At 47.0% G+C, this 24,089-nt stretch overlaps 3 protein-coding genes and 1 non-coding gene across 8 annotated transcripts in view; 2 read left to right on the top strand and 2 right to left on the bottom strand.

Moving 5' to 3' along the window:
- The first annotated feature begins 564 nt into the window (after positions 1-564).
- ZNF79 (zinc finger protein 79) lies at positions 565-13,780 on the top strand. 2 transcript variants are annotated; one of them, XM_055400943.2, is made up of 5 exons: positions 565-945; positions 6,591-6,679; positions 8,802-8,928; positions 9,452-9,547; positions 11,946-13,780. In XM_055400943.2, exons 1-5 carry the CDS (start codon positions 930-932, stop codon positions 13,115-13,117), a joined length of 1,500 nt encoding a protein of 499 aa, XP_055256918.2. In that variant the 5' UTR covers positions 565-929; the 3' UTR covers positions 13,118-13,780. The 2 variants fall into 2 exon arrangements, with proteins under 2 accessions (XP_055256918.2, XP_055256917.2); XM_055400942.2 differs by lacking the exon at positions 8,802-8,928 and having other exon boundaries at positions 570-945.
- Positions 13,781-15,447: 1,667 nt separating this feature from the next.
- On the bottom strand, positions 15,448-19,005 carry RPL12 (ribosomal protein L12). The gene is given in 7 exon segments (XM_055400944.2): positions 15,448-15,531; positions 15,534-15,560; positions 15,906-15,992; positions 16,565-16,646; positions 16,957-17,055; positions 18,202-18,275; positions 18,846-19,005. Coding segments are annotated over 7 exon segments (429 nt in total). The 5' UTR covers positions 18,883-19,005; the 3' UTR covers positions 15,448-15,508.
- LOC129540130 (small nucleolar RNA SNORA65) lies at positions 16,077-16,205 on the bottom strand. Its single transcript, XR_008682588.1, has one exon. It is a non-coding gene; the product is annotated as a small nucleolar RNA SNORA65 (small nucleolar RNA).
- LRSAM1 (leucine rich repeat and sterile alpha motif containing 1) overlaps positions 18,999-24,089 on the top strand; it is a 34,364-nt gene continuing 29,273 nt past the window's right edge. Inside the window, exons 1-6 of one of the 4 annotated variants that reach the window (XM_055400940.2) lie at positions 18,999-19,123; positions 19,504-19,662; positions 21,253-21,356; positions 21,866-21,922; positions 22,413-22,457; positions 23,655-23,732. In XM_055400940.2, coding sequence (XP_055256915.2) covers positions 21,285-21,356; positions 21,866-21,922; positions 22,413-22,457; positions 23,655-23,732 — 252 coding nt within the window. In that variant the 5' untranslated portion in view covers positions 18,999-19,123; positions 19,504-19,662; positions 21,253-21,284. Of the gene's footprint in view, positions 19,124-19,503; positions 19,663-21,252; positions 21,357-21,865; positions 21,923-22,412; positions 22,458-23,654; positions 23,733-24,089 lie in introns of those variants that run through there. The other 3 variants (XM_055400939.2, XM_055400941.2, XM_088841139.1) reach the window with 3 other exon arrangements.

Here is a 24,089-nt window from a genome sequence, read left to right as displayed (position 1 = left end):
AATTACTGAAAGACCTTCCCTCCTGCTGATGGATACTTTTAGCGTTCCAAGCCGACCTGTGACTGCCCTGTTTACACTGAGGGGGCCTCACTTCCTTTAATCCCCCGCCCCCAAACTCTCCGTAGGGCTCACGAAGACCAGTGAAGGTGGCTGGGGTTGGGGCCCGAGCTGAAGGACTAGCGAGAGGACCTCGCTGAGCCGCAGTGCTGGGCACGTCAAATCATTGAGGAGAAACCCGGCGCTCAGCGACGATGCGTATCAGCGCCTGCGCTAAAGGCACTGCTCCCGGAGCCTTAGCGGCCAAGTTGCTTCCTATCCAAGACGCCCGAGTCATTCGATTCGGTGGTGGACCCTGCAAGGCATGTACAAGCAAGCGTGACGGGAAGCACATTCTGGGAGCAGGAACAGCCGGAAGCCTGGCTACGAAATACGGTCCACGAAGGTGTGTGGGTCACAGCCTCCTACCGAGAGCGAGAAAAAGCCTTCGTCCAGCAACAGAGCGCAGCGATTTCTGGGAGATGGAGTCCAGTGAGGCAAGGAGGCGTGTGCGCATGGCCGGAAGTGACGCTTTCCAAGTGCGTCCCCCTTTCTGGCAGAGGCGGGCCTGCGACCGCAGTTTCTGAGCGGCAAGCGGTAGCCGTGACTTGGACCCTTTCCACGTAGAGGGCAGCGGGTTTTTCAAGCGGTGTTCCGCTAGAGACCGAGTCGGCGGTTCCGTCTCGGCCTCCCCTGCCGAGGCCCGGCTGTGACTGTGGAGACAATGAAAGACCCGGCCGGACCGGACGGACCCGGCTCAGCCCCGCAGACTCAGATCCGGCCTTTGAGGGGAGAGGCCTGAGAGAAGAGCCCAGAGCGGGGTTGGGGCCGCAGTGAAGCGACGCCGACGCTCAGAGAACTGCTGGGAGGCAGTGGCTCCAGGTGGGACCCAGATGCTGAAGGAAGGAGGTGAGAAGGAGTGTTGGAGCGGTTCTTGGCTTCCAGCCTGCGCGCCAGTACTTCTGTGTGACCCGGTTCCGAACTCATGGGTTATCCTTTCCACAAGTAGTTGGGGACGGTCCTTTTTTGAATAATTGCGGGGTCAAAAAAATTTGAAGAGCTCAGTCCTGACTCATCTCTGAGTATCCTGGTCCTGACTCTGATTTGTTGACGTACCTATGGCATTAAAGAGTAGAAGTGGGCCCTGGAAAGGAAAGTGGGATGTGGTCAGGGCCTCCTCTGTTGCTTCTGATCTTCCAGCCCTCTTGAAGCAACCAGGGATACTCAGATGGGAGCCTGTTGGCTTCCCGTGATACTGAGGGTGGGTTCAACCCAGCTGGAGTGTGAAATCTTGGCGAATCCTGGGAATTTAGAATCAGAAGGCTAGGATTCCTGTTTAAGCTGGGGGGTGAGGGGGTACCAGCCAGGTCTCTTGGCCTGTGTTTCTTCATGGAAGAAAAGTAAAATGACGTTAATGACCTCGTTCACCTCTAAGGACTGCAGGCATCAGTTAAAATGATGCTTTTGAAAGCACCTTGAATGCTTTACAGAACAAATGTGTATGTAATAGTAACCACTGAGGCATTGCCGTCCTCCCCTAGACCAGGAATTGGTCTGTCACTCTTCAAGTGCAATTTCACATCCAGCATTTCATGTTGTCTTCCCTGGAGACCCGGGCACACAAGCAGGATGGTTATCGTCCTCCCGATAGTACCAAAGGTGAAAATAAGCACAATGGATAGGTGCAGCTCAGTAACATGAAGTCTGTACTAAGGCCAGTCTTCAGACTTGTTTACTTTTTTTTAAGAGTTGTTTCTGAGGACTACACTACCACTTTTGTTTTTAAATTGAGATATAATTTGCATGCTATATATTCCCTTTGAAAGTATACAGTTCAGTGGCTTTTATTATATTCACAAAGTTAGGCAACCATCACCGCTGTTTAATTCCAGAACATTTTCATCATCTCAAAAAGAAACTGGCACTACTCCACAGTCTCCTTTCCCCCTAGTCCCTGGGCAACTATTCATCGTTCTGTCCCTATTCTGGATATTTCATGAAAATAGAATCATATAGTATATGTGTCTCGGTTCTTTCATTTTGTATGTTTCTTGGTTCATCTATGTTGTAACATGAAGAAATGTACTTCCTTTTTATGGCCAAATAATATTGCATTACATGGATTATACCATGTTTTGTTTATCTGGGCCTCAGTTGATGGACATATGAGTGGTTTCCAGTTTGCACTGTTATGAATTATGTTACAGACATGCATGCAAACCATTTCTTTTGGACATATTTTCACTTCGCTAGGGTTTATACTTAAAGGAGGGCTTCCCTTGTAGCTCAGTCGGTAAAGAATCTGCCTGCGGTGCAGAAGACCTGTGTTTGATCCCTGGGTTGGGAAGATCCCTGGAGAGGGAAATGGCAACATACTCCAGTATCCTTGCCTGGAAAATCTCACGGACAGAGGAGCCTGGTGGGCTGCAGTCCATGGGGTCGCAAAGAGTTGGGCACGACTGAGCGATTAACACTAACTAACTATACTTGCTGCTGCTGCTGCTAAGTCACTTCAGTCGTGTCCGACTCTGTGTGACCCCATAGATGGAAGCCCACCAGGCTCCCCCGTCCCTGGGATTCTCCAGGCAAGAACACTGGAGTGGGTTGCCATTTCCTTCTCCGATGCATGCAAGTGAAAAGTGAAAGTGAAGTCGCTCAGTCGTGTCCGACCCTTAGCAACCCCACGGACTGCAGCCTACCAGGCTCCTCCATCCATGGGATTGTCCGGGCAATAGTACTGGAGTGGCTTGCCATACTTAAAGGAGGAATTACTGTGTAACTATGGTAACTCTGTTTAATTTTCTGAGGAAGTACGAGACTGTCTTCCACAGTGACAGCACCATTTCACATTCCCAGTGGCAGTGTATGAGAATTTCAGTTTCTCTATGTCCTCACCAGGCTTTCTTGGTGGCTCAGTGGTAGAGAATCCACCTGCCAATGCAGGAGACGCGGGTTTGAGCCCTAGTTCAGAAGATCCCCTGGAGAAGGAAATAGCAACCCACTGCTGGGAAATCCCAGGGACAGAGGAGCCTGGCGGGCTACAGTCTCAGAGTTAGACATGACTTAGCGACTGAGCACATAGGCATTCACACATCCTCATCAGTACTTTAATACGTCTTTTTTATTTTAGCCATCTTAGTGGGTGTGAAGTGGTATCTTACAGTGGTTTGATATGTATTTCTCCAGTGACTAACGATGTTGAGCATCTTTTCATATACTTACTAGCTTTTTGTATCTTATTTAAATATCTACTCAAATCCATTGCTCATTTTTAAGTTGGGTTATTTGTCCTTCTTTGTTGAGTTTTTAATATAGAGAATTCTGTATATATTTTGGATATTAGACCCTTAGAAGTTGTATGATTTGCAGGTCTTTTCACTTTGATAGTGTCCTTTAAAGCACGAAGTTTTTAATTTTAATGAACTCCCACTTAATTTTTTTTCCTTGTACTTTTGATATCACGTCTGATAAGCCTATTGCCTAATCAGAGGTTATAAAGATTTATATTTTCTTCTAAAAGTTTTAGCTTTTAAATTTAAGTCTGATCCATTTTGGGTTCATTTTTATGGATGGTGTGAGGTAGGAGTCCAGCTTCATTCTTTTGCTTGTAGATATCCAGGTGTCCCACCTCTATTTTGTTGAAAAGAAATTTAATTTCTTGGCACACTTGTTGAAAATAAGTTGTCCATAAATGTATGGATTTATTTCTGGACTCTCAGTTCTTCTCCACTGATCTGTCTATCCATTACCAGTACCACCGTACTTTAATTACTGTTGCTTTGTGGAAAGTTTTGATATTGTGAATATGAGTCTTCCACCTTTTGTTCTTTTTCCAGATTGATTGTTCTATGTCCCATGCATTTCCATATGAATTTTAGGAGCAGCTCCTAAATTTTTATTTTGAAAAAAACAGCTGGGATTTTGATAGGACTGCATTGACTCCAAATTAATTTAGTGAATATTGCAATCTCAGGATTATTGTCTTTCAGTCCATGAACATGGAATGGCTTTTCATTTATTTAGATCTTCTGTAGCTTCCTTTAAAAATATTTGGTAGTTTTCACAACTGACAAAGGATTTATTTCCAAAATATACAAGCAGCTAATATAACTCAATACCAGAAAAAGAAACAACCCAATCAAAAAGTGGGAAAAAGACCTAATAACAGACATTTCTCCAAAGAAGAAATACAAATGGCTAACAGACACCTGAAAAGATGCTCAACATCACTCATTATTAGAGAAATTCAAATCAAAGCTACAATGAGATATCACCCCACACCAATCAGAATGACTATCATCAAAGTCTACAAATAATAAATGCTGGAAATGGTGTGGAAAAAAGGGAATGCACTGTTTGTGGGAATGTAAATTGATACAGCCACTATGGAAGACAGTATGGAGATTCCTTAAAAAATTAGGAATAAAAAACCACCATCAGTTCAGTTCAGTCACTCAGTCGTGTCCGACTCTTTGCAACCCCATGAATCACAGCACGCCAGGCCTCCCTGTCCATCACCAAATCCCAGAGTTTACTCAGACTCATGTCCAGCAAGTCGGTGATGCCATCCAGCCATCTCATTCTCTGTCGTCCCCTTCTCCTCCTGCCCCCAATCCTTCCCAGCATCAGACTCTTTTCCAGTGAGTCAGCTCGTTGCATGAGGTGGCCAAAGTATTGGAGTTTCAGCTTTAGCATCAGTCCTTCCAATGAACACCCAGGATTGATCTCCTTTAGAATGGACTGGTCAGCAATCCCACTCCTAGGTGTATACCCTGAGGGAAAAAAAAGAATTGAAAAAAACACATGTATCCCATTGTTCATTGCAGCACCGTTTGCAATAGTTAGAACATGGAAGCAACCTAGAGGTCCATCAACACATGAATGGATAAAGAAGTTGTGTTACATATACACAATGGAATATTACTCAGCCATAAAAAGGAATGCATTTGAGTCAGTTCTAATGAGATGGATGAACCTAGAACCTATTATACAGAGTGAAGTAAGTCAGAAAGAGAAAGATAAATATCATATTCTAACGCATATTTACGGAATCTAGAAAAATTATACTGAAGAATTTATTTACAGAGCAGCAGTGGAGAAACAGACATAGAGAATAGACTTGTGGACCTGGGGAGAGGGGAGGAGAGGGTGCGATGTATGGAGAGAGTAACATAAAACTTATGTTACCATTTTTAAAATAGATAGCTGTTTTTAAAAATAGGGAATTTGCTGTGTGGCTCAGGAAACTCAAACAGGGGCTCTGTATCAACCTAAAGGGCTGGGGTAGGAGGGTGACAGGAGGGAGATTCAAAAGGGAAGGGATATGTGTATACTTACGGCTGATTCTGTTACGGTTTGATAGAAAACAACAAAATTCTGTAAAGCAGTTAGCCTTCAATAAATACTTTTTAAAAAGAGACAGAAGAGTTAAAAATTTGGTGGTTTTCAGTGTAACGTCTTGCACTTCTTATATTCAGTTTACTCCTAGGTGCTTTGTTCCTTTAATGCTGTTTTAATTTTCATTTCTGGATTGTTCATCGCTAGTTATAGAAGTATAGTTGGAGAACTGTTTATTCAGTTCTTTGCCCATTTTTAATTGAGTTGTCTTTTTATTGTTTGTTCATATTGTATCCTGCAACCTTGCTGAACTTGTTTAGCTATGATAGTTTTCCTGCTGATTTCTTAGGATTTTCTGTGTACGAAATCTTGCCATTCACAAATAGAGATGGTTTAAATTTTTCCTTTCCAATCTGGATGCGTTTGACTTGGTTGTTTGCTTGATTTTGCCTAATCGCTCTGGCTAGAACTTCCAGTGTAATACTGACCAGAACTGACAAGAGCTGACTTCTTGTCTTGTTCCTGATCTTAGAGGAAAAGCGTCAGTCTTCAGCTCTGGGCCTTTTGGAAATGCCTCTTACCAAGTTAAGGAAGTCCCCGTCTGTTCCTGGTTTATTGGAGCTGTTTTATAGCGAAAGGGATCAGATTCTCTTAAATAGCCTCTTGGTGTTCACTGAGATGATCATATGGGTTCCCCCGCTTTGTATTAATATAGTGTATTATAGATTGCTTCTCATGTGTTGAAGCAACCTTGCATTCCTGGGATGAATCCCACTTGGTCACTACCTCTTCTTTTGATTAAGCAAATGTCTTTAATTTGCAGAGCCACTTTCTCCAAAGAACTTAATTGATAATAGTTGAAAACTGTACATTTACAAGCCAGGCATTGTTTCAGCTGCTTTGTCTGTGTTTAAATCTTCACAGGAACTTTACAAGGGATCACATAGAAAAGTTGCTGGGAAGTGGTGGATCTGGAATGCTTGAGAGTCTTTACACTTTAATGCCTTTCTGTGTCTGAGTGAATTGATGGAACTTCTGAGGTAGAAAAGGAAATGGGAAAATTTACACCCCATTGCGCAGTTCTGCAAATTCAGCCCCACTGAGCCCCGGGACCTATAATAGCATCTGAACACGCTCTTCAGAGTGAGAATGTGAGGCTTTCTAGTTTGATGAGCTGTGAACTTTTTTGCCTCATTGGTTTCTTTCTCTTCCTTCAGAACCACCTTCTCCAGACCCTGCCTTTCCCCAAGAGGAAGACACAGAAGAGGAAGGAATGGGAGCTGGTCTCCTCAGAGCAGGGCCCCAAGTAAGTTGGAAATTTACTCCAAGAAGCAGTCTTTAAAAAAAAACAAACTAAGGATGCTTTTGGTTTTTAATTACAAAAGGCACTCATGTTCTTTGTAGAAAACCTGGAAAATGTAGACAACATACTCCCCACCACCCCCGCCCCGCCAGTCACCCTTACTCCTGCAAAGAAATAACACCTAACATTTTGATTTGTGTCCTTTTAGATACTCTTTTTTTGTTGCTGTTTTCCCAGAGACGATTTGTCCTGCTTTGAAACCTTTTTATTTCTACTTAGTAGAATTGAATTAATATTTCCCCCATTTCATTAAGAGTATTCTACAGAATTATTTCCAATAAACTCCATTTCATAGTCCTGTGAAGGTAAGAACCATCTTCTCCCTTTTTCTTGACTAGACCAGAAATTGGTCTGTTTTCATTTTTAGAAACTCTGCTCTTGAATTTCCTCATCAATTCTGCTGCTGCTGCTAAGTCACTTCAGTCGTGTCCAACTCTGTGTGACCCCACCGATGGTAGCGCACCAGGCTCCCCCGTCCCTGGGATTCTCCAGGCAAGAACACTGGAGTGGGTTGCCATTTCCTTCTCCAGTGCATGAAAGTGAACAGTGAAAGTGAAGTCGCTCAGTCGTGTCCGACTCTTAGCGACTAATCTTTTTTTTTTGCTTCTGCTTTCCTTAGATTTATTTTAAAATTAATATTTTTAACTTCTTGAGTTGAATCCATAATTTATTTTCTTCCTTTTTTGTTCAGATATATTGAATGTTTTTGGCTGTGATCTTCATTTTTTTAGACATGCCAAACTTGTGGCTTTGGTTTCTTGTCTGCACACGTGGCTGGTCTGTGCCCCGTGGAGGATGGCATTTGTGTCTCTTCTCCACACACAGCGCGCAGGTAGAGTGTCCTTGCAGGGCGCAGTACCGTGCAGCTCTGTGTGCTCAGCTTTATTAGATTACTCATTGCTTCCACACCTTTAATGTTTGGTTTATTTTGTATTAACTCTGTCAGCAGCTGAGCTATTTAACACCTCTGACAGCTATCATATTTTAAATTTCTCTTTGTATTTCCTACAGTTTTTCCCCTATGAGTTACATATTTGTTATTTGGTTCATAACCCTTATATCTTCATAGTGGATTTTACTCTCTTGATTACTATAAAAAGACCCCCAATGTTTTTAAATATTTCATTGTTTTTAAAAACTACCCTCTGTTCCATTTAAAGCATTTCTCAGTGTGAAGATGTATTGGAAGAACAGGTAAAATTAGAAATCAGGAGATTAGTTAAGATTTGGGAAATGCTACTGGCTTAAAACAAGGCAGTGGTAGGGGTGTGGAGATAAATGTGTGAATTCTCATGCTATTGGGGAGGAAGAACAAACATGCATTTTAATTGTGGGGAGCCGTAGGAAACGGGAAGATAACATCCAGGTGTCTGACATGGCCAACAAGGTACATGAAGGTGCCCTAACCTACACTGATAATAGAGAGATGCCCTCGCCTCCACGCCTGGGTTCACAGTGCCTCCCCTGCCTTGGACAGCCTTCTCTCTCTGCAGTCTTCCCTGAGTGCCCTACCCCTGCCCTCCATCTAGGATTCCTCTTCCATCGTCCCAGTAACTAGAATATCCCTCTCTTTCACACATTGTTACAGGTGGTTGCAAACGTGCCTGGCTCTCCTGCAATGTCTGAGTTCATGGGAATATTTATTAAATGTTCTGCAGACATTCATCATTCACATTCTTTGCGGATTTGCAGCTGATTCCTTGCCGCATAAACATGCATTCTAAGTTTGTTTTCTTTGTGTTGGTACTTTTATTCCCGAGCACCTGTTAGTTTCTGCCCAATTACTGCTCATATATATACACATATATTTCTTTCTGTTTATATATAAAGTCTACAAGAATTATAAACATGTGAAGACAGAGAGACCATTATTTATTTTCATGCATCAGTGTCCAGTATAGAGTTAGGCATATAGGAAGTGATCAGTGGTGCTTTTCTGGAACTACCCCAAGTCCTTTCAGAGACCTTTAGTAGGTTCACTAACCACCACACCCAGAGCCGCCAGCCTTGCTGCCTCTTACATTCTGACGGCACTGGGCAAGAAGGACTGTGCTTGTTGTTTCAGGGATCCACACCTTTCAGCAGTGTGACTATAGATTTTACCCAGGGGGGATGGAGGCAGTTGGCCCCTGCTCCAAGGGACAGGTTCGAGGAAGAGATGCCAGAAAAGTCCAGAACCCTGGTCTTACTGGGTAAGGAAACCATTCAAAATTCAGAATTTATTCAGTTCTGAAAATCTGTGGTACTTCCCAGTCTTGAGTGACCCTGAGTGACTTTGATGCACCAGAGGGACAGTGTTTATTCCTTCTCGTCACTAATGAAAGGTCTCTGCATTCTGGGTTGGGAAAGAGGCAGTTTCATTTTGTTCCCCCTCAAGGCTGTACCTCCACATTTTCCTACTTCCCAGGAGGGGTCCTCCATAGTCAGTAAGTTCCCATCTTCCGAAGCAACTTGTTTTATGGGTTTGCTTAGCTTTCTGACTTGACCCTTCCTTGAGGCTGTTTCTTTATGTCTTTTCAGAAATGCTGTACCCAGACTTCAGCACCATTTTCTGTCTTATTTACTGCTGTGTCCCCTAGTGCCCGGCACCAAGTCAGTGCTCAGTATATTATTGAGTGAATGAAATGAACGACCTGTTTCACCTCCCCCAGTTCTGGGTAGCTATTTATACTTAGTGCAGATCTCTAAAGTCCACTTCTTTTCCCCTTTAAATAGGACTTCCAGTTTCCCAATCTGGTATGAACTCCCAGTTGGAACAAAGGAAAGGTGCATGGATGCTTGAGAGAGAAGGCCTAAGGAACGCCTATCCAGGTGAGTGAGCAAGGCAGATTCTCAGGAGCAAAAGCCCCTTTGAAAACATTTGAATATTTTAACAACAGGGGAGGTAGGTATTGCTATCCCACTTTTATAGATGAGGAAAATAAAGCTGAGAGAGGCTGACTCACTGGTTCAGAGCCTCCCAGCTAGAAAGTGGCGAGGCTGGGTTTGAAGCAACACCAGTCAGACTCCAAAGGCCTCTGTTCCATACCATTTCCTCAGTCTCCCCAAGCTGGGAGGGATTTGGAAGCACAGGTGATATTGCTGGCCTCCAGGAAATGAGAGTCATCTTCCCTGGCCCTGCTTCACCTTACTGAGGATCTCGGGTGCCCACCTTTACCCTTCCTTCAGCTGTGACACCTGCTGCCGCTCCCCTATCTGACTGACTTTTTATTGGATTCTGTACCCCGTCTTCATGGCCATGCTGGAACTTTCCAAAGAGCTGACACTAAAACTCAGGAAAAACAGAAGCACAGGAAACCATAGTTTCTGTGTATGTTTATGTCTTACTGCTCATCTAAGGCTGCTCACTCCACCCTCACCTTCGTATTTCAGCCCTTGCAGGTAAATGACCTCTGGCAGGGCCTGTGGTCAGGCCCAGCTGTGGCAGGGCAGCTACTTTTGATATTTTGAAACTTAAAGCATCAGAGGTACAAATGAACTTAACAGCTTTAAGGTGACAAAATTTTTAATTTTTCTAAAAATGCAGCCTAATGCTTTTATACCTGATTATGGTTGCTGTAAGTCAAAACAAAACAAAGCCTCTGGCTTATTCTCCACAGGGTTTATCTGCACTCTCTTCTCCCCGTTTTAGCCTCTCTGTAAGCGGCCCGTCACCTCAGTCCTTGTTGTACCTGCAGGCACCGCTCACACTTGCTGAAGTACTTACCTTCACAGGGAGCCTGACGCCCCTGCTGCTTCCTTCCCTCGCCACACTCCTTCCCAGCTCACCATCCTCGTTAGGGGACCTTTTCCCCTGAGTCCCAAGACCCTGTATAGAACTTCAGAGATGGAATGCAGGGTTTTATGGCAATAACTGCATTTTCCTGGGAAAAGGCTTCATCAGTCTCAGAGGAGTTCAAGAGCCTAAAAAGATTACTGAAGAAGATTCAGATCACCAAGTTATGAGAAACAGAAGTTGGGAAAAGGTGTTACCATGAGAAATTTGTGCCCTAAGGTATTAGTGTAGAGTATTAGTGTGGGAGCAACTTTGGATATGGACCCGTGAAAGATGCACCAGGTGCTGGCTTGCTGCATATCAAGTACATGGATTCAGAGTGATCACTAAATGTTGGTCATCTGTTTCTATATCTCAAAAATGTGGATAACAAAACCTGTCTTACTTGACAAGACTAATACATATGATATGAAAAAGGTGTTGACAGTGTAGGACTGTATTAATTCTGTGTTAAGTGAAGTAATTGGAGGAGTTTTAAATCCAGCTGTTAGAGTAACTAAAACACTGCCCTGGGGATGTTTTACCTCTGCTCTGAGGCCCCACAGAGCACCCTGGACATCACTGAGCCTCATGGGCGGGTTCAGGGTCCCGTTATTCCATCCCACCCTCCCACAGAACAGACAGACAGACAGACCCAGGGCTTGGATGTGCCTTTGTCTCACTCCTTGGTGCATGCCTGGGGTTGTTTTATTAATAGCTACTGGAGGTGCAACAGAGGAGAAGATTGAGTCCCTGCTTATATACTCGCAAGGAATGTAAACAAAATGAGTAAACAAAATAACTGGTAGAATATTGAATAGTGGTGAGTACTGTAAGAATGGGAATACCAGTGAAGGCTATTCTAGATTAGATGAATAGGAAAGACCACTTTGAGGAGGTGACATTGGAGCCGAGATCTGAAGAAAAGAGAATGAGCTAGCTGTTTGAGTGTCTGGATAAGGAACATCCTGGGCCACACTGTGTGTTGAAGCTTTGAGTGGAAATGAGTTTAACCTGTGTTAGGATCAGAAGACCCTAGGACTCAGTAAACAATAGAGGGTGCTGGGCAGGGCAGAAGATCATATAAGACTCAGAGGCCATGGAAGATGTTCAGGTTTTATCCAAGTAGGAAGATAGGAAGCCATTGAAGGTGTTGAGCACAAAAAGATAATATTTGATTTGTGTTTGAGAAGATAACCTGTGGAGACTAGACTTTCAGGGTTGAAGACCAGAAGCAGGGAGATCAGTTAGGACATAACAATAAGAGGATGGTGGTCCGAGGGGTCACGAAGAGTCAGACTGAGCGACCAACACTTACATACACATCCTGGGTGAAGGGGGTGAAGCATGGAACCAGTCCGCATACAGGCTTAGACCAGCTCCTTCAGCCTTCATATTGCAGTATCTTCTACCACCAAAAGAATTTTTAAAATTACTTTTCTAAATTTTCTTCAGATTGGAAGATTATATCTGAATCACCACCTGAGCACGACTTTTCTGAAGAATCATTCCAAGATGCAAGTGTAGAGATGCCTTCTGGGGAGTCAGCGCACAGGAACAGTGAGGTGGGGAAGAGCCTCAATCTGAGACCAGTCCTTGCTCCACAGCAGGGCGTTCCTGCAGAAGTGAGGTCCTGTAAACGTGACACACAGGCAGAGGGCTTTGGGAAGAATGCAGGTGCAGTGAGACCTCGCAGAGCGAAGCCGTACACGTGTGACGACTGTGGCAGGGCCTTCAGCTACTGTTCTTCCCTGTCTCAGCATCAGAAGAGCCACACTGGGGAGAAGCCCTACGAGTGCAGTGAGTGCGGGAAGGCCTTCAGCCAGAGCTCTTCTCTGGTTCAGCACCAGAGGATTCACACTGGAGAGAAACCTTATAAGTGCAGTGAATGTGGGAGAGCCTTCAGCCAGAACGCAAACCTCACAAAACACCAGCGAACTCATACTGGAGAAAAGCCCTACAAATGTACCGCGTGTGAGAAAGCCTTCAGTGACTGCTCAGCCCTTGTTCAGCACCAGAGAATCCACACTGGAGAGAAGCCTTACGAGTGTAGCGACTGTGGGAAGGCATTCCGCCACAGTGCAAATCTTACCAACCACCAGCGGACTCACACAGGGGAGAAGCCCTACAAGTGCAGCGAATGTGGGAAAGCCTTCAGCTACTGTGCGGCATTTATTCAGCACCAGAGGATCCATACAGGGGAGAAGCCCTACAAATGTGACTCATGTGGGAAGGCCTTCAGCCAGAGTGCAAACCTCACAAACCACCAGAGGACTCACACTGGAGAGAAACCCTACAAGTGCAGTGAGTGCGGGAAAGCATTCAGCCAGAGCACAAACCTCGTAGCCCACCACAGGACTCACACTGGAGAGCGGCCTTACCGGTGCACGGACTGCGGGAGGCTCTTCAGCGAGAGCGCCGCGCTCATTCGGCATCGTGTGGTCCACACGGGGGAGAAGCCCTACGAGTGCAGCGCCTGTGGCAAGGCCTTCAGCCAAAGCGCCTCCCTCAGCCAGCACCGGCGAACTCACGCTGCTGTCAGACCCTATCAGTGCAGCGCGTGTGGGAAGGCCTTCAGGTGCAGTTCAGCTTTCATCAGACACCAGACACTCCATGCTGGAGAGTAACTGCGAACAGAACTCAAGTAGATGGGGACCTGACAGTAATTCGCAGGCATCTGGGGACATCTGATGTAAAGGCTTAGCCCAGAGCCACGTGCAAAAGCACCTTTTAATAAACAGCCACTATTTTCCACCTTGCATGTGGTGCTCCTTTATCAACACATTGGTGAGCAAACTGCCCAGCTCCAATTACACTGTTTGCAAGATTTACCTTTAACTCGGAAACCTTGGTTTATAAAGAACGAGTGAAGGACTTTGTACTTAAAAGGCCAGGTATCTTGCAGTGGTCTGTCGTAGTCATCTCTGCTTGAGTGAAGGCTATTGCAAAAGAACCAAGAACAGTGACTGGCCATGGAACAACAGACTGGTTCCAAATAGGAGAAGGCTGTATATTGTCACCCTGCTTTTTTAACTTATATGCAGAGTACATCATGAGGAACACTGGGCTGGAAGAAGCACAAGCTGGAATCAAGATTGCAGGGAGAAATATCAATAACCTCAGATATGCAGATGACACCACCCTTATGGCAGAAAATGCAGAGGAACTCAAAAGCCTCTTGATGAAAGTGAGAGAAGAGTGAAAAGGTTGGCTTGAAGCTCAACATTCAGAAAACAACATGTTATAGACCTAAGGCTATTAACTATAATATACTGTTGTAATAGAACATGTATAGTTCATAATAGTTATATTAACTATGACCTTCACTTTAGAGGGAGGGCTAACAAGACTGGGGCCATCTGATGGCAGCCATGCTTTCCTGGTTTAAAGGCAAGTGGGTCATTTTTCCTTTACCCGCCTTCCTGACAGCCCAGTTATCTTGGATCAAGCTCTTTAAGCCTATTGGCCTTCTTTCTCCTTTATACCAGCACTGTAGATCCTAGCTGCTATAAACTGGTTCCCTGGTGTTTTCTGATAGGTATGCTTGATTCCCCACTAGTGGTCTACTGTGAGATGGTTGTCACCCAAGGCCTCTAGCTTTAATTCCTTGGTAACTGCCACGTCCTGGAACCTTTCCTGACTTCAGAGATCTCAGATAGTCCTTTCCAGTAAACAAAGTTTTCCACACCTGCTTCCATCTGTGGTTAAAAACCATCTAAACCTAAGCTTCCCTGGTGGCTCAGACAGTAAAGCATCTGCCTGATGCAGGAAGCCCAGGTTCAACCTCTGGGGAAGGAAATGGCATCCCACTGCAGTATTCTTGCATGGGGAAATCCTATGGACAGAGGAGCCTGGCAGGTTACAGCCCATGGGGCTGCAGAGTCTGAGCACACACACCAAACACAGAAATGGGAGAGGAAAGCAACTAGAAATGAAGATCACAGGGCTGTCATTCCTAACCCCTTTTAGGCAAGTACCCAGAAAGCAGCCCCTTCCAGGTTGGTATTTCAAGCTTTTGTCTCAGTACCTAGGTGTCTGATGTTCATTTGCTGCATATCAAATCAAGTGAGTGAGGAGCTCTAGATAGAAAATCAGAGGACTAAGGGGAAGACAAGGGAGAGGCCTGGGGAAAAGTCTGTTTGTTGCTGGTTTAAAGCAAACCCTGAGGGTTTAAACCAGGCACTGCTAACTACATTAGTAGACTTTAGGTTAAAGCTTCTGCCTCCAATGCGGGAGACCCGGGTTCGATCCCTGGGTCGGGAAGATCCCCTGGAGAAGGAAATGGTAACCCACTCCAGTATTCTTCCCTGGAGAATCCCATGGACGGAGAAGCCTGGTAGGCTACAGTCCACGGGGTCGCATAGAGTCAGACACGACTGAGCGACGAAACGGAACGGAACGGAACCTCGCTTTTACATCAACTTGAGATCAGTCAAGGACCATAAACATCAGGTTCTTTGGTTGTCCCATCAGTAATTCTGAACCCCAGCTGTGTGCAGAGATGGACAGCAAAGCCCTGGGCCTGCAACCCACCTTCTAAACTGGTTTGGGAAGAACTCCTTTCACACATATTTTCTATTATGTTCAACTCCCAAGTTTTCTTTCTGACCAGTATTTTCTTGAGGACAGAATTCTGTTGTCCACAGACTGCTGCTTCATCTGTCACCTTGGCCCCAATGACCACAATTTGACCACGAAGACTAGGCTCCGCCCCCCCCAAGGAAGAAGCTACATCAGAAAGTCCACTGGTTGTCAAATGATCCTTTATTTTTCTTTTTCCTTTGTAGTTCTTAACTCTGGGGGGGAAAAAAAAGGAAACTATTCAGTAACAGGACAAAAGACTTTATCTACCACTATTGAGCACTTCTAGAACTTTCTACAGTATCTCAAAGGATACATTAGCTCCCCCTCCAGTTTTCACCTTAATTTTAACCACATCAGTGCAGAAGTTACTTACAGCTGGGCACTCCACTGCACCACTGTTGATATCATCTATGATGTCATGAGGGTGGCGGCCATCAACATTGCAGCCCACAGACTGAGCAGTCCCCAGGATCTCTTTAATGGTTCCTGTCATTAAGAAAAAGTGGAATCAAAGGGGAAGTCAGTCCCTCGCAATTCTCAGATACCAGAGGGAATACAGGTGACGAGAGGAACAAGGAATAACTATTTTATGGATTACAGGAATAATTATTACTGCTCCCCTAATCCAAAACTCAGCACTCAGTATTATTTAAAAACTCCAACTGCAAAACTGGCCACAGATCCCATGATACCCTGACTCAAACCGGAAGACACTCCAATTCCAGGTCTTACAGAGTAAAAAAGCCCCTTCTAATTGGGAAAAGGCAATTGAAAAAAACAAATAACATCTCAAGTTACAACTAAGGTGGCCCCAAACTGTTCTGCTCTTACCAGAAAGTTCTCTAGCTAGAGACCGATGCCGCATCTGCCGGGCAATGTTGATGATTTCATCAAAAGTGATGTTTCCACTGTGCTTAACTGCAGAAAAGAAAAAAGAACAAAAGCTTTGTTACCACCTGAGGCCAGGGCAGACCACAGTCCATCTTCCCTCATCCATTTCTAGCCTGTTCCCATGCTTTCGGCACAGAGTCATCCACATGAAGAACAACCCTGTTTCCTAAGCTGGGGTTATTTTTAGCTCACCACTGGATTGCACCAGCCAACAGAAAACTGGTCAGGTGCAGTGGCGGGTGGCTAGATACAAAATCAAGTTTTGCTAACCTTACATGGAAGGGATTATTTGAAGAGAAAAAAGTGACTGAGGTTGGTTAAAGCTGTCCATATGTCATCCAGTTAGGAAGTTGCCCCCCTCAATTACTGGTTATCTGTTTCTTCACCCTGTTTGCCAGTTCCCTCCTGTTAAGTGCTGAGGGGATCTGTTCCACACCAGTGATTAGGGAGAGACACAGGGCACTTGTCAGTGCCTGGCTCTGTAACAGCCTAACATCAAACACTTGTGCCATCCCTGTTTCCTTAAAGGGAGCAACTACAGCTGTCTATTACATTGGACACACCACCACCCACAAATTACCAGGGAAAAAACCACTCACTGTTTTTCTGCTTCTTTCTGTCCCTTGGTGGTTCCTTAAGGGCTTTGATGATCAGGGCAGAAGCAGAAGGTACCACCTCAATCTGCAGAAGAGATTCTCCTTATGAATAAGCGCCCTATGCCACCCTCTAATGAGAACCGATAATACCACGCACTTTGGCTCTCAGGAACCATGGGCCAGACACTGTTTACCAAATGTACATTCAAGCTAATTTTCACAACCAGAAACACAGCCTACCCTACCCCAGCAAACCCTCATTTGCTCAGTGTCTCAAAAGTGAGAAGAGTTAATATTTAAACCATGCTCTCAAAACAGCCCTCCCCACAAATAAAATTGCTTTTAGTACCTGCCTCCCAGGTATCCCCACCTCTGCCCTCCCTCAAACCAAGTACCTGAGCTTGTCTGTTCTGAATGGTCAGTTTCACTGTGATCCTCAGACCCTTCCAATCACCAGTTGCCTTGGCTATGTCATCACCGACCTTTTTTGGAGACTAGAAATAAAAGGTATATATATAATCACACTGTGCCCTAACAAACCGATCTGAAACCCAGTCCCTCTCACTTGGTGGCACACAAGAAAGCTTTCTGAAACACATTTAACTGTGCCTACCTAATCAAGGTATGGCTCTCATAATTAAATTCGAAAAATGAGGTTATGGGTTTAGTTTATCCAAGGCTGTAACCTTGAGGTTTAAGGCCACAATGGGGCCAGGTTCCTTACCTACCCTTTCCTAAAGATGTATGTGGTACGACTGAATGACTAAACTCAACAGGAGAGGTGTCCAGTGAGCGCTAGCTGAGCTAAGGGACAACGAAGAATAAGGTGGCAACAGCTTAGGCAAAACCATGATGGGATAACTTTTCAGACAGAAGACCACTGCCCAAGAAATAAAGAAGAAAAAAAGAGACGAATTAAGTCCTAGGTGTGTTAGTCACTCAGTCGTGTCCGACTCTCTGCGACCCCATAGACTGTAGTCCACCTGGAATTTTCCAAGCAAGAATACTGCAGTGGGTTGCCATTTCCTTCTCCAGGACACTACAGGTAAAGACAAGTGTATGAAACAGTAGATTGAAAGCAGAGTTAATACCAGCTACTGTAAAGCGGCTGCCCACAATGCGGGAGACCCAGGTTCGATCCCTGGGCCGGGAAGATCCTCTGGAGAAAGAAAAGGGCAACCCACTCTAGTATTCTTGTCTGGAAAGTCCCATGAACGGAGAAGCGTGGTAGGCTACAGTCCACGGTCACAGAGAGTCGAACACGACTGAGTGACTGCACTTCACTGTAACAGGTGTAAATTCACAAACACTTCACACCCCATTCAATCCTCCAGCAGCCTATTTCCCTAAGAAATAGACCAAGCAGACAACAGTTATCGCTCTTGACTTCAAAAACCTCCTCCATCCCATCCCTCATGTACCCTCAGAACAGCAACTAAGATACACTAGAAAACTACAGGTTCAAAGTACCGGATTCCACCTTTATATACAACCTTCCTGCAGCAGCTGGTGCCAGTTCAGTGGCTCGGACGCCTAGTAGGGGATGGCAATCTGTCCCTGTCAACAGCACCTCAGAGGCAATCGTGTCTGCGCAGGCTAGAGTCTTATTTAAACGCCTCCCTCCCCCGAGAATGACTTACCAGACCCAGAGGACCGATCTTGGGCGCCAGGGCAGACGTGGCACCGACTTCCCCACCGGTGCACCTCAGGTACACTGGAAGAAAGAAAGGTTCAGTGCCTCCGCAGAAGAGGCGCCCAAATCACAGCCCTCCCTCCGCAGTCCTCCTGGCGGGCCTGGTCGCACCACCGTTTGCCTCTTCTGGGAAAAATGCCAAGAGCTTCAGCGGGGAGCAAGGCAGGACACACCTCCCGACAAGGCGAGAACCGCTCCAAGCGCCACATGGGACGGCGGCCTTGGGTTCGGCCACCGCTACCGAGGCCCATTCCGCATCGGTTTGGGGGCAGCCCCGCCGCCGGCCAACCCAGTCTTGGGAGAAGCGCCCGGAGACAAACCTTACCCTAAGGCGTGCGGGCTGCGAAGCCGCCACAGGTCGTCCGGTCCTCCCTCCCCATCTACACGTGGGGAGGCCGAGGCCCAGAAAGAGTAAGAGACTCGGACACGACCGCACAGCGCGCTGAACGCTGCACCAGAGGGTAGGCCCCTAGGAGGCAGCGGCCTTGAGGCCCAACGTGGGAAAGGCCATCGCGGCGGAGGGCGCGGGCCGGACGGAATACGGGGAGGGATGCCGCATCCCGAAGCCCCGGCCACATCTAAAGCACGCACCGACTTTGATCTCGTTGGGGTCGAACTTAGGCGGCATGGTGGAGGCAGCTGGTGTCGGATGAACCCGGATTCGGGACGACCGAAGAAAGTTGCACCTTTGCCTCCTCCGAACCGAAAGCCGAAAGGCCGGAAGGTGGCACTTCTACGCCGGATATAGACCGGAAAGCGCGACTGTCGCGAGAACTGCCGTCTCCGCCCAACCTTCCAGCGACGCCCTTGCCGCCATATTGTTTGTGGGCAGGCACCTGAGGCTAGCGGCTGGAGAACCCGGCACCGCGGTGAGCTGTGACTAGGGGGTCTGAAGGGGGGTTCGGGGCAATTCTCCCTGAGAAGGCAGACAACAGAGGACTGCTCCCGAGATCCCAGGCCCCGCTGTTTCCCATTCTCCCTTATCCTGAGGGTCACCCCATAGTCCCAGTCACCCAATCCCAGAGCCCCGCCCCTCTCCTAAGGATCCGCATCGCATTCCGAGACCTCTCGGCCACAGCGATCTCGGACCACCGTCTAACTCCTTCGTGATGTATGCATTTTAGCTATTAGAACAGTTTAGTTAAGAGTCTAAATCCGGTCCAACTCTAAAAGATTCTCCGGTCTTCGGTCTCAGACTTCGTCATCTTGGTCTGCATGACTTTCTGAGATTCTGAATTTCGATCCCCAGTTCCTACGTTTGGAGGAGACCAGACTCTGCTCCGCAGGGGACGTGCACTGCCCAGTGGCCTGCCACCCCACGTCCATGACCAAGCCCTGCAAGTGATCGGCCTGCCTTCAGGTCCACCCGAGGGAACACCATCAGGGACCTGTTTATCTGCACAGCAAGGTTGGGCACTGCCCACTCCAGGCTGAGGAGGATGAGTGTGGCTCTTCCTATCTAGGCTGGACGTTGGGGGACGGGATGGATGAGGAATGGACATCAGGGAGCAGATAGGGAAGAGCTGATCTAGGAGGGAGGGAAGAGAGGTGGCCACTGGGGAGGAAGTGAAGGAAGGTTAGTCATTGGGGAGCAGAAGGATAAGAGCTGGTTATTAAGGAGAGATGGGGGAGGGCTGTTTTTAAATTATTCCCCATCCCTGCAGACAGGTGGGGCGACAAGAGGGGCCTGAGCCAGCTCTGCAGGCTAGGCCAGCTCCCCAGACAGCCCACGCCTCTGGCAGAGACCTGTGATATCTGCCCCTCCCCTGAGGAGGAGGTATATGTCTTCTTCAACTGCATCTCCACCCTGGCCCCTTTCTGCCCAGCTCTTTCTACTCTCCTAGGCCCTGAATAAATGTTTGTTAGATGTGTGGTGGTATGTGATTAACATTGTGCCAGGTACTGTGTTATGGGCTTTACAGATATGGAAATCACTGGCTCCAAATAGAACCAAGTGTTGGGAACATTACTCAAACTTTACAGATGAGGAAATTGAGGCTCAGAGAGGTGAACCAAGGGGACATGGCTGGTGGGTGGCCGAGCTTGGATTCAAAAACAGTTAAACAAACAAACAAAATCGTCCCAGAGTCCATGCTATTAACCATAAGCTTCTGTGTATGAGTGCATCCTGACCCACTGATGTTCCATATCAAGTGCTGACATTTTCTGATACCAGGCAGGCAGTGAGTTCAGAACAGTGTGTACTCAGTGTGTGCTAAGTTATTGAAGCACCAAGGAGTTGGGCAAACTCCACGGGATCAGGACTTGAAAGAGCAGAGGTTCCAGACTGGTTTGGACTACAGTCCAGCTATATAACCAGATAGCTGAACTTGATGAGCATCAATTTTGTTACTATAAAGAGGGCTGTGGTGAGAATCAGATGGGATCATAATAACTGGGAGAGTGGCAAATTACCTGAGAATTGCTTTTGAATTTTCATTTATTAATAATTCAGAAACCCCTTTGGTTACGATGTATTTGAGTTCCCCAGGATCAAGGACGGGGTGGCTAAAGCCATGTAGCAGTTTGGTGGTTTGCTGATGCCACTCTGATAGTGTGTCAGGGGTTAGAAGTGATTCATCAGCCAAGGCTGTTAGAGTCCTCAAAGAGCCTCCTTTAAGAGGACCTGAGGAAATGTCTCCAGATCAACCCCCTTGTCTAATGTGGAGGAGAGATGGGGCCCTGAACGGGGAATGGGTATGTCAGGGGCTCACAGTGGGTCAGGGGCAAATGTGGGCTCAAAGCCAGGTCACCTGGCTTGCTGTTGTGCTTTTCCACATCCTGCTGCTGCTTGTTTAGTAAACAAAGAAGAAATGGTATTAAGCACCTGCTGTGCCAGGCTTGGGGCACAGATGGATGGTCAAGATGGACATGGCCCTGCCCTCAAGGAGCATATAATCCAGCAGATGAGCTCTGTGCTCTCGTTACTGTGCTCTGTCCAGGGTGTTGGGGGGCAATGACAGATGCCCCCGGCCCTCACCCCTCTCCTCCACCCTAGTGTGGTGAAGATCGCTCTAGAAAAAAGGAAGAATGCCACTCTTCTTCCGGAAGCGGAAACCCAGCGAGGAGGCTCGGAAACGCCTGGAGTACCAGATGTGTCTGGTGAGAGAAATGGGTTTCCTCCGAGTCTATGCCCATCTCCACCTCCGCCCCAGGCAGCAGGGCTCCACGCTGCACTTCCCCTCTGCAGACTGACCATGCTTGGTGTGACTTGTTCACACTCTTCCCTGCAGGACCTCAAGCCCAATTAAAGCCAGGATCGTTGGTGCACCTTCAGAATGGACTAGTTGAACCAGGAGGGTGTCTGCGATTCTTTGAAGCCATTAATCCTATGTTTCTTTGCCTGATTTGTCCACCCTGAAAGGATGTTTTGCTCGAACCCTTTTCTTTTTCTTTCTTCTTCTTTTTAAAACTATTTATTTGCCTGCACTGGGTCTCAGTTGCAGCACGCTGGCTCTTTTAGCTGTGGCATGAGGGATTTGGTTCCCTGACCAGGGATTGAACCCCGGCCCCCTGAATTGGGAGTGCGGAGTCTTAACCACTGGACTACCAGTAAAGTCCTGGAAACTGCCCCCCCCCCCGGCTTTTTTTTTAATTCTTTTTATCCCTAGGCAAAAGAAGCTGGAGCAGATGACATTCTTGACATCTCTAAATGTGAACTCTCTGAGGTAAAGTGGGGTGGTTGGTGTTCTGCTTGTGAAGTTTTATCTGCTCTCCTTCTTGGCTCTGCTGTCCCTGGGAAATTATAGATGTGGACTGAGACTTTTAAGAGGCCAGAAGCTCTAGTCAAGAGATGTTTCCTTAGCTTTTGTTGTTGTGAAAGAAAACTGATGATCTTTTGGCCTCAGCATGGTCTTCAAGAGTCACAGAGTCCAGAAAATGCGCCCACAGATTCCTGAGGCCTTGGGAGAGCCTGGGATTCTCTGTAGGACATCAGAGATCTGTCTTTTGTCCCTCGGAATTCACGATGGGGATGGGGTGGGTTGTTGGGGAAGTCACCCGACAGCTGATTGGAAGGGCTGACCACCCGGTGCGGCTTCCTCCCAGCCATCCCAGGGCTTAGACTTACTCATTTCCTGCCCCTTTTTCCTGCCACTCAGAAAACAGGTTAAAAACTGGCAGGAGGGGAGGCACTGATTCTTCTTTATCTTATCTTAGATTCCATTTGGGGCTTTTGCAACATGCAAAGTTCTGCAGAAGAAGGTGAGACGGATCTACATTTTCAGAAAATCATTCATGGCATGTTTGCTTGTTTGCGGTCAGGTGGGGATCCTGGCATAGACATCCCTCTTCTCTCTGAAAGGCATGCTTTCCACCTGCAGCAGGTGTCCTCACAGGGGAGCAGGCCCTGGCATCAGGCAGCTCTGGCTGGGCCCCTCCTGAACTGGGCAACTTCCTTACACTCTTACATCTCAGTTTCTCCATCTATGAAAGGAAGACATCCGTCCTCCTTTCACAGAGCTGTTATGAGAATTAAATGAGTGACAGGGAGGTAGAGATAAAGATGTAAAAGGCCTGAGTAGAGTGCCTGCCACAGAGTGGACACTGAACAACCACATTGTTATTAATAGTAAAAATCACACTCATTTCATTCTGGTCAATTAGGGAAGGTTAAGAGTGAAATGAATGATTTTTCAGAAAGGCATTGCAGCCTTGAATGCAGGTAGATAATAGTATTCTAAATGAAGTGTCTGAGAGCAGGTAGGTAAAATGTGTTCTATGCCAACAGAGGAGTGAGCTTGACTTTGGAAGTATCCATGCAGGAGTCAATGCCTAACAAAAATAGTAGCATATGTGATTGAGTGTCCGACCATGTCCTAGCCCTGGGCTGAGTGAAAGTTAGCTTGTTAGCAGCCCTCAGAGGCAGGGATTTATCATTCTCTGTTTTCCACAAGGGGCTTCCCTAGTAGGTCAGTGGTAGAGAATCCATCTGCCAGTGCAGGGTTCGATCCATGGGTCAAGAAGGTCCCCTGGAGAAGAAAATGGCAACCCACTCCAGTATTTTTTCCCAGAGAATCCTGTGGACAGAAGAGCCTAGCGGGCTACAATCCATGGGGTCACAAAGAGTCAGACACGCCTGAGAGACTAGAAAACAACATTGACGTTTTCTACAAGATGCTGCTGAAGCTGAGGGATGTTGAGGTGGGGACAGCTGCGCAGGGATCTCTTCTTGGGATGGAAGGAAGAATTAGGCCTCTGAGGTCCCTTTCTGTCTTGAGATTCCAGAGTTTAAGATCACCTGGTTTTCCCGTGTTTGGAGGCGTTGCTTGTGATGTCTACAGGAGAGAGCTCTGGGCCGGGCTGACTGCCGGTGTCCAGTGCTGTGTCGGCTGCCCCGCCTCCAGCCCGCCTCCCTGCAGCTCCCTTCAGCCTAACACGCGGAAACTCTTTCCCACGCAGGTGTTGATCGTCCACACAAATCTGCTCACCTCCCTGCTCCCTAAATCCTGCAGCCTCCTGAGTCTCGCCACCATCAAGGTACCGGGACCCTGCTCCCAGGAGGCAGCGAGCACGCCCCTCCCGTCACGTCTCTTCTTGGCTGTCAGAGTTTATGCCAGACGTGCCTCATGTCAATGGGACTCTGGGTGTGATCAGCATGGTTTATCGGGCGCCTCCTCTGGGCTTGTGTGCAGTGAGGTTGCAGAGAGAACCAGCTGCAAGCCCCGCCCTCAGGGAGCTTACCCGCTAGGTGGAAAGGCAAACCATAAACGCATAGCAAGCGAACTGGCAGAGAACAGGGAGACCAATGGGCCCAAACAGGAAGCAAGAGGAGGGACACCAGGCATCGTGTGGTCAGTACGTGGAAGTGCAGTGAGCAGAGTGACTGCCTCCTGA

This window comes from Moschus berezovskii, chromosome 11, assembly GCF_049115385.1.
Source record: "Moschus berezovskii isolate FMDL1 chromosome 11, NW_MosBer_1.0, whole genome shotgun sequence".
Classification (NCBI taxonomy): domain Eukaryota; kingdom Metazoa; phylum Chordata; class Mammalia; order Artiodactyla; family Moschidae; genus Moschus; species Moschus berezovskii.
Note: the sequence above shows the minus strand (reverse complement) of the source record. Positions and strands in the feature narration are given on the sequence as shown.

Bases quoted from the DNA above. Each gene is read 5' to 3' on its own strand.
- ZNF79 (XM_055400943.2), top strand. The intron at 6,680-8,801 runs GTAAGTTGGAAA...TTGTTGTTTCAG, and splicing joins TCCTCAGAGCAGGGCCCCAA to GGATCCACACCTTTCAGCAG. The intron at 9,548-11,945 runs GTGAGTGAGCAA...AATTTTCTTCAG, and splicing joins CCTAAGGAACGCCTATCCAG to ATTGGAAGATTATATCTGAA.